General features: G+C 41.3%; 1 protein-coding gene across 1 annotated transcript in view; it reads left to right on the top strand.

The window, feature by feature from the left end:
* Positions 1-8,480, top strand: part of LOC124253289 (sushi, von Willebrand factor type A, EGF and pentraxin domain-containing protein 1-like) — a 50,987-nt gene extending 42,507 nt beyond the window's left edge. Inside the window, exons 9-13 of the mRNA XM_046687032.1 lie at positions 2,124-2,283; positions 3,940-4,073; positions 5,710-5,854; positions 7,244-7,352; positions 8,092-8,480. Of these exons, the coding sequence (XP_046542988.1) occupies positions 2,124-2,283; positions 3,940-4,073; positions 5,710-5,854; positions 7,244-7,337 (533 nt within the window). The 3' untranslated portion in view covers positions 7,338-7,352; positions 8,092-8,480. The remainder of the gene's footprint in view (positions 1-2,123; positions 2,284-3,939; positions 4,074-5,709; positions 5,855-7,243; positions 7,353-8,091) is intronic.
* The last annotated feature ends 634 nt before the right edge of the window (positions 8,481-9,114 follow it).

Raw genomic sequence — 9,114 nt, forward strand, 5'->3', positions numbered from 1 at the left:
GACGTTCAGGCAATATATAGTAGATGTTCAAGTAATACATAGTAGTCTTTCAGGCAATACATAGTAAACTTTCAGGCAATACATAGCAGACGTTCAGACATTACACAGAAGACGTTAGGCAATACATAGTAGACGTTCAGGCAATATATAGTAGACGTTCAGGCAATATATAGTAGATGTTCAAGTAATACATAGTAGTCGGTAATGCATAGTAGACGTTCATGCAATACATAGTAGACGTTCAGGCAATATATAGTAGATGTTCAAGTTATACATAGTAGTCGGTAATGCATAGTAGACGTTCAGGCAATATATTGTAGACGTTCAGGCAATACATAGTTGACGTTCAGGCAATACATAGTAGATGTTCAGGCAATACAGAGTAGACGTTCAGGCAATACAGAGTAGACGTTCAGGTATTACATAGTAGACGTTCAGGCAATAAATAGTAGTCGTTCAGGCAATATATAGTAGTCTTTCAGGCAATACATAGTAGACGTTCATGCAATATATAGTAGCGGTTCAGGCAATATATAGTAGATGTTCAAGTAATAAATAGTAGTCTGTAATGCATAGTAGACGTTCATGCAATATATAGTAGACGTTCAGGCAATATATAGTAGAGGTTCAGGCAATATATAGTAGATGTTCAAGTAATACATAGTAGTCGGTAATGCATAGTAGACGTTCATGCAATACATAGTAGACGTTAGGCAATACATAGTAGACGTTCAGGCAATATATTGTAGACGTTCAGGCAATACATAGTAGACGCTCAGGCAATACATAGTAGATGTTCAGGCAATACAGAGTAGACGTTCAGGCAATACAGAGTAGACGTTCAGGTATTACATAGTAGACGTTCAGGCAATAAATAGTAGTCGTTCAGGCAATATATAGTAGTCTTTCAGGCAATACATAGTATACGTTCAGGCAATACATAGTAGATGTTCAGGCAATACATAGTAGATGTTCAGGCAATACAGAGTAGACGTTCAGGTATTACATAGTAGACGTTCAGGCAATACAGAGTAGACGTTCAGGCAATACACAGTAGACGTCCAGGCAAAACATAGTAGACGTTCAGGCAATAAATAGTAGTCGTTCAGGCAATATATAGTAGTCTTTCAGGCAATACATAGTAGACGTTCAGGCAAAACATAGTAGTTCAGGCAATATATAGTAGTCGTTCAGGCAATATATAGTAGACGTTCAGGCAATATTTAGTAGACGTTCAGGCAATACATAGTAGTCGTTCAGGGAATACATAGTGGACGTTCAGGCAGTGGGCAATACATGGCAGTGTGTAGAAGTAAAGGTAGGGGCAATACATAGATGCGTGTACACGTTGAGGCATGGGGCAATGAATTGTATTTAGTTGGCGCTTAGACAGGGGCAATACATTGTATTTAGTAGGCGCTATATAGTCTGTCGTACAGATCCTGAAGCAAATATATCCAAGAAAGGCCACGCAAGTCTAAAAAATGTGGCAAGTCTAGATTTACTCAGCTTCAGGAAATGAAGAAAGTCTCAGGGCTCCTTTTCATTATATATATTTTTTCTTTACTATGAACTTTTTCCAGTAAAATATGTTCATTTCAGAGACTAGTTGTTAGACTAGGGGCAATACATTGTGGTGTGTTGACGCTGATTCGAAGGGTAAGTAGTAATGTGTAGACGGTAAGACAGAGGACAATAAATAATCGTGTTTAGACGTTGAGTCAGGGGGTAATAATGTCGAGTAGACGTTAAAGCAGTTTGCAATGCATTTAGTGGTTGGAGGTTGAGTCAAAGGGCAATACGTAGTACTGTGGAGACGAATAAAGCAGTGAACAATCGTTAGTACAGAAGGCAATATGTAGCACTGTGTAGACGCCAAAGCTGAGGGCAATAGATGGTAGAGGACAAAAGATAAAAGTGTGTGGACGATAAAGCAGGGGAAATACCTGATAGTGTTAAGATGTGACGACAGGGAGTAGTCCTTTTCATTACCAAGATGTTACTGCAGGAATCGTAGTTACCAGGGAGCATGCACTACCCTCTCCCAGACACTACAGGAGCATCTGATTGGACCATATCAGTGAATTACCATGCGTCGTTCTAAAAGTGTTGTTTCTTTACAGGCATCGGGGGCTTTGTGCGCGTTGATGGACAAAAGAATTTTGTTTTCTACGCAATCCGAGGGAAAAAAACAAAACTTATGCGGCTTATAAATGGCAAAGAGAGTAAAACCCTCACAGAAGTGGATGCACCCCTTGCCTTGGAGATCGTTACCCAATCGGAGTAAGTATATCCCGCTGCCTTGAGATCGATAACCAGTTGGAGTAAGTATATCCCGCTGTCTATAGATCGATACCCAGTCGGAGTAAGTATATCCCGCTGCCTTGAGATCGATACCCAGTCGGAGTAAGTATATTCCGCTGTCTATAGATCGATACCCAGTCGGAGTAAGTATATCCCGCTGTCTATAGATCGATACCCAGTCGGAGTAAGTATATCCCGCTGCCTGGAGACGTTCAAGCATAACATGTAGAGTGTAGCCACTGATATATAAAGAGCGGACATTGTTGAGTTCGAGTTTTAAGTCAGTCATGGTCCGTGCAACGTGGGCAGCGATAAGGACACAGTGATACACTAAATATCAAACACCAGACTGCCTCTCGTGGTATACTATACGTCTTCTTGTTACGAGGCCTGCCCAAAGTTTGGTTGGTTGGTTATTGTTTAATGCCGCACTCAGCAATATTCCTGCTATATGGGTTCGGTCTTTAATTAATCGAATCTGGACCAGACAATCCAGTGATCAGCAAATTTTAGACCCCCCGAGATGGGTTGCGACTCCTTCAGTTCAGGAGTTGTTCAGTCGGTGTCATGTGAGGAGGGCTGTGCATGAATCTCTTGCTGCCCCAGACAGCCGATTGCAACACGACGTCTGTGACGTCATTGAGTTGAAAGTTCTGGAAAAAAGAAATGACCAATTGATGTTAGATCTGGACCAAATAACGTACTTTCCATTGGATTGGATCCGTCCTGTACCACAACTCCCTGCCACCTTTGATTCCAGACTGCTTCCGGGTAATACCTGTAATAATTGTGCTGCGAGCAGGCCCAGATAGTCATTTCTTTCTTATACTTGAAATGTTATACTTTCCACTAAATATTGTTCCTCGTATATCAGTGACAAATTGTCCTGCCGTAGCGATAGTCAACGCGGTCACCGTTTTATATCACAGTTCTTTCAATGTCTACTGTGGGTACACAAGAGTTGCTCACAGCTCAAACAACAACCCCGTGAGTCGCTTTACCGCCGTCATAATGTTTACTGAGGCATCTGCTCAGCTGCTTGCCGACACCATGACGTGCAGTGCGTCACGCCTTCACAGGCCGATAATCAGATGACTCTGTCGACAACTAGTGATTGATCTGTACTCACTGTCATAGGAGTCAATTCCCTATATAGGGCTTCAAATATAAATTATTTCATCATATTTTCTACAGGATATAGGTTGCAATAATTTAATAATTACATTAATAGATCAATATTGATGGACAGTGAGTATGGACCCTTTCTGCAATAATTTTATGATTACATGAAAAGTCAATATTGAGGGACGCAAACTTTTTATGAATATATGAATAGGTCAATATTGATGGGCAGTGAGCATGGGTCTTGACCGCTTCTAGAACTATTCCTGGATTGTGGGGTAAATGTCTTTCACACAGTTCACACATATGGAGTTTTCGGCCTTAGGAACTAGCGGATAGTACTAGTATCTTACCACCGTCCTGTGTTAGTCTGTTCATGGGTAATAAGACTCCACCTAGAAACAGTGATATGTTATGCATTACGTGTGTACCAGTGACACAAGATACAGCGCTTACTGCCGGTTCTACAGTATACAATAATCATACTCTAAAGACACACACTTTCTCCTGCAGGCTTGTGTACTGGGCGGAGTGGATCACCGATAAGCAAATAAGACGAATGAAGTACGACGGAACAGATGTGCAGACGGTCATCAAGCTGCATAGGTGCGATCTGGGACCCTGGGCTGTTCATATTGACGAAAACAGTGCGTAAAGTCTATCTGTTTATTACCTTCCTCAGTTTCACATCTCGCCCAGTTTCACATCTTTCAGTATCCTCCCTCACAATACAAACCTCTCTCATCTTTCTTGGTATGGCCTCCCCCGGGTTCACATCTGTTAGTTTCACGCCTCAGCATCGACCCTCTCAGTACTAACCTCTCCCAGTATTTATTCTCTCAGTACTAACCTCTCTCAGTATCAACCCTCTCAGTACTAACCTCTCTCAGTATCAACCCTCTCAGTACTAACCTCTCTCAGTACTAACCTCTCTCAGTATCAACCCTATCAGTACTAACCTCTCTAAGTATCAACCCTGTCAGCACTAACCTCTATTAGTATCAACCCTCTCAGTACTAACCTCTTTCAGTATTTATTCTCTCAGTACTAACCTCTCTCAGTATCAACCCTCTCAGTACTAACCTCTCTCAGTATCAACCCTCTCAGTACTAACCTCTCTCAGTATTCATTCTCTCAGTACTAACCTCTCTCAGTATCAACCCTATCAGTACTAACCTCTCTAAGTATCAACCCTGTCAGCACTAACCTCTATTAGTATCAACCCTCTCAGTACTAACCTCTCTCAGTATTTATTCTCTCAGTACTAACCTCTCTCAGTATCAACCCTCTCAGTACTAACCTCTCTCAGTATCAACCCTCTCAGTACTAACCTCTCTCAGTATTCATTCTCTCAGTACTAACCTCTCTAAGTATCAACCCTGTCAGCACTAACCTCTATTAGTATCAACCCTCTCAGTACTAACCTCTCCCAGTATTTATTCTCTCAGTACTAACCTCTCTCAGTATCAACCCTCTCAGTACTAACCTCTCTCAGTATCAACCCTATCAGTACTAACCTCTCTAAGTATCAACCCTGTCAGCACTAACCTCTATTAGTATCAACCCTCTCAGTACTAACCTCTTTCAGTATTCATTCTCTCAGTACTAACCTCTCTCAGTATCAACCCTCTCAGTACTAACCTCTCTCAGTATCAACCCTTTCAGTACTAACCTCTCTCAGTACCTTTAACCTCTCTCAGTATTCATTCTCTAGGTACTAACCTCTCTCAGTATCAATCCTTTCAGTACCTTTAACCTCCCTCAGTATTCATTCTCTCAGTACTAACCTCTGTCAGTATTAACCTCTCTCGGTATCTACACTGTTAGTACTCAACTCTCCCAGTACTAACCCTCTCTCGGTATCAACCTTCTCAGTTCGAACCTTTCTCAGTATCTATTCTGTTAGTACTAACCCCTCACAGTATCAACTCTCCTAGTACTAACCTCTCAGTATCGACCCTCTCGGTACTGACCTCTCACAGTATCGTCTCTGACAGTTAAAAATTATAGCAAAGCAGCTTTTACTATATACATGTACTTGAAAAATCATTTGCAACAATATTGATTATACGTGAAATAATTGCACTGTAACCCCCAGATTCCCACCCAATTCCCCAGTTTTCACATTACCTATTATGAGTGTCCAGGGGTAATATGGGTAGAACGTTCATACCTATTGCCCCTTTACTTATACCAGCCCTATACTTGTTTGTTTAACTGTTTGATATGTATTCATTCATTTCAAGACGGAAATGGATTAGTCCTCCACCTTTTGGTTTTTAGAGCGGATGTACTGGAGTGTGAACGATGAGGTGAAGTACAGTGACGATAACCAGGACCACAACAAGACCCTCAGCCAGTTCAACAACATCTGTGACAGCATAAAAACGTTCCGCAACATGGTGTTTGTCAGCTGCACCAACGACACGTGAGACAATAGAGCACAGTTCTGTGGGCAGCTTTAGCAGTTGCGTCCCTTGGACACGCCAGAACCCTATGACCACGTGTTCCAATACGTATTGCAAATGTCATTTTGTCCATTACTCAGCCGGTTAGGTGTTGGTCATTATGAGATATGATCTGAAGAATGTTTACTGAATAATAGAGTCATGTGACATTTTGAGTTTTGATCAGGCAGCGTTCTTAAACTTTCACATACCCCATTATTTGTAGTGTTACTGCTTCTCAAGGAGCCTGTTAAGTCCAACATGCATTGCCATTGTGGACAGCTGTAGCTGGGAAAGGGTTTAACACAGAGGTGTCGATGGTTACTTGATTGCGATATTACTAAACCTTTACACAGTATGATGGCTGGTGTAATCAAAGCTGCTTTGTAAACCATATCAAAGATAGCTCAACACCGGGTGTCTTCAAAGTATGTGCATTCATTGGATGACAATGGTAAAAGTTGCATTTTGGTATCCGGTAGCCATGGGAACCACTTTGACATGGTTCAAACAGTGTTGGAGTCAGAAGGGTAGTGACCCGTGAAGGTCCGGGTTAGAATGAACCTTCAGTAACCCATGCTTGTCGTAAGAGGCGACTAACGGGATCGAGTGGTCAAGCTCGCTGACTTGGTTGACACATGTCATCGGTTCCCAATTGCGCAGATCGATGCTCATGTTGTTGATCACTGGGTTGTCTGGTCTAGATTCGATTATGTACAGACCGCCGCCATATAGCTGGAATATTGCTGAGTGCGGGGTAAAACTAAACGCACTCATTCACTCACTCAGAAGGGTAGTTTTGCCAACGTTTCACCTTCCTATGCCCTTGATGGGAATTGTTTTGTCATGTGAGGTTTCATGGGAGATTTTTCCAAGAATCTTTTGTACAATTTTTTTCAAAAACTCAATACACATTTGTACCAGGCTGAGTGTGTAGCTATACGCCACGTGAGCGAGAGCCTTGTACCCTTTCTGTCTTCCAGACAGACACTGAAATTCAATTTCTGTTAAAAATGTAATCATTCCCATCCCAAGCCATTCCAAGGAACCTACTTCCATACATTTTCACATAAAACAACCTGATGATATTTTCATATGATACACATGTATCTTTGTTTACAAACAACACCCATGCTGAAATACAGAAAAGGAAAGCGATTCCCTTATGACAGTTTTAATCTTGCAATTATTTGTGTACCTGTTCAATTGCTCTGTTGCTTCTTCAGGTCACACAAAGTGTCAGGAGGTATTTGATATCAACAGGAGTGATTTGTTACCGCTATTGTTGGTGCCTTAGACATAGATCAATCTGAGATTTGTCTCATCGAGGTATAAATTACTAGGATAATATTTGTTAATAACGTTTTCAGGACAGTAAGATTGCACGTCAACGGGACAATGCAGGCTCCGCTATCCCTGAACGACCACTTCTCCGGGGAGAAGTTCATCACTATCATACCGTGATAACATTGGAAAAATGTGAGTAGCACTCTTTAAAGTCGCCACGTTCCCCCATGACGTAGGTGTCATCCCCATCAACGGGAAAGATTCTTGAATACAGGTGAGTCGCTCCTAGGGTCAAGGTTGATACAGTCCTACACACCCTCCTACCATGATAACAGCAGAAAGGTTTCTGTGTATGCATACGTTCCTCTTCATTCCTTTCTGTCGTGTAACACACTGATACATGTATATATACTACCCATCAAAGGTTTAGACTCACTAGTGTAAATGTAGCCACTGACTTCAGTCACCTGTTCTAAACTAGATTTTGCAAACTATTCCATACTGTTTAAAAGTACTGTTTACAATGAACTGATGTATTGTAAAAAAAAATTTGTAACGTTGAGAAGATTATTGTCATGGGTTCAATAAATGATACAAATCTTTACACTAAAACGCAGATGTTCACATGCACGATATTTGCACATGCTTTTCAGCAATTTGATACATGGTCCTCGTGCAGTTCATCCGCATAAGGTTTGCAGGTGGTTTCCCCAAGTTAGTGGAGAAATTCATCATTGATGTAACCATATATATATGCATAACATATAGTTAGTGCTTTAAGTGAGTCTAAACTTCTGATGGGTAGTATATATGCATGTCAATCTGTGTTAACAAATTTATCCCCAAGCTAGTGGTATATAATATGATTTAAATAACCCTATGAGACGGCATATGTGTTTAGTATAGAATCAGTCCAGTGCTTTTGTTGTAGGGGCCATACCAGGGGGAGACAACCACAGCACTGTATTCAGGTGGCGTCTTGGCAGCTGCACTGGTCCACTACTGTATGGCGATTTCCCGTCTTAACTTTTACTACAATGTGATCTCCCTTCCGCCATGCGCTGACATCAGTTGTATCGAAACACCCTGACCTGCTACCTGGGAAACATGCACCACGGTGCACAGCCCAAGGAGCCCGGACCTGCCTGTGCGGGGGTACATGAACAGCAGTTACCAGCTACAATCTGCAGGAACTACAACCATGGCCAGCTGTTCTGGTTCAGCTAATTCATCTTGTTGTTGAAAATTGTACTCCTATATTGTCAGCACCACTTAAACCTCCCACAACTGTCAGCTCTACACAGATGCTTAACAGGGATGCAAGCTGTTTTTGTATAAAGCATACGCAAATGTTTGTAATTGTACCTTACAATTTTGCACTTGTTATTTATTTGGTGATATCTTTAAAAAATAATCCGACTACCTGAGTCAAATTGGTTGGAGATTACCCTTGATATAACTGGTATCTAAAGGTGATGTAATGCAGTCTGTAATGACTGGCTGTCTATCAAGACACAGATGCTATGGTGAACAGTGGTTGTAGAGCAGCTCTACACTCACATATACGTGGAGACCAATGGAGCACACCCTGTGAGTAAAACAGCTTGTAATAAGACGACAAATATCACGTGCTTTCACATTTGCTGGTGCTTATCTAAAACTGATGGAAATTCAATGTTGGAAAGTGCTGAAATTTTAAGGCATCAAATACTAGAAAAGTTGCAAATTCTGAAAAAAAAACGGTTTGGATATAGACATGCAAGCATTCAGGACAAACATGTACAAACCATCTTCATAATTTCTATGTGATTTCCCTTCTGCGTGTACGTGCATATCTTTGAAAATATGTCCAGTGAGCAGATGCTATCATATACCAACCGAATATGACATCATATTTATCATTTGTTAAAGAAAAGAATACGATCATTCCACTACATGTATTTATGAATGCTGT

The sequence above is a fragment of the Haliotis rubra genome, unplaced genomic scaffold (assembly GCF_003918875.1).
Source record: "Haliotis rubra isolate DU_JTF1 unplaced genomic scaffold, ASM391887v1 Scf538, whole genome shotgun sequence".
Classification (NCBI taxonomy): Eukaryota; Metazoa; Mollusca; class Gastropoda; order Lepetellida; family Haliotidae; genus Haliotis; species Haliotis rubra.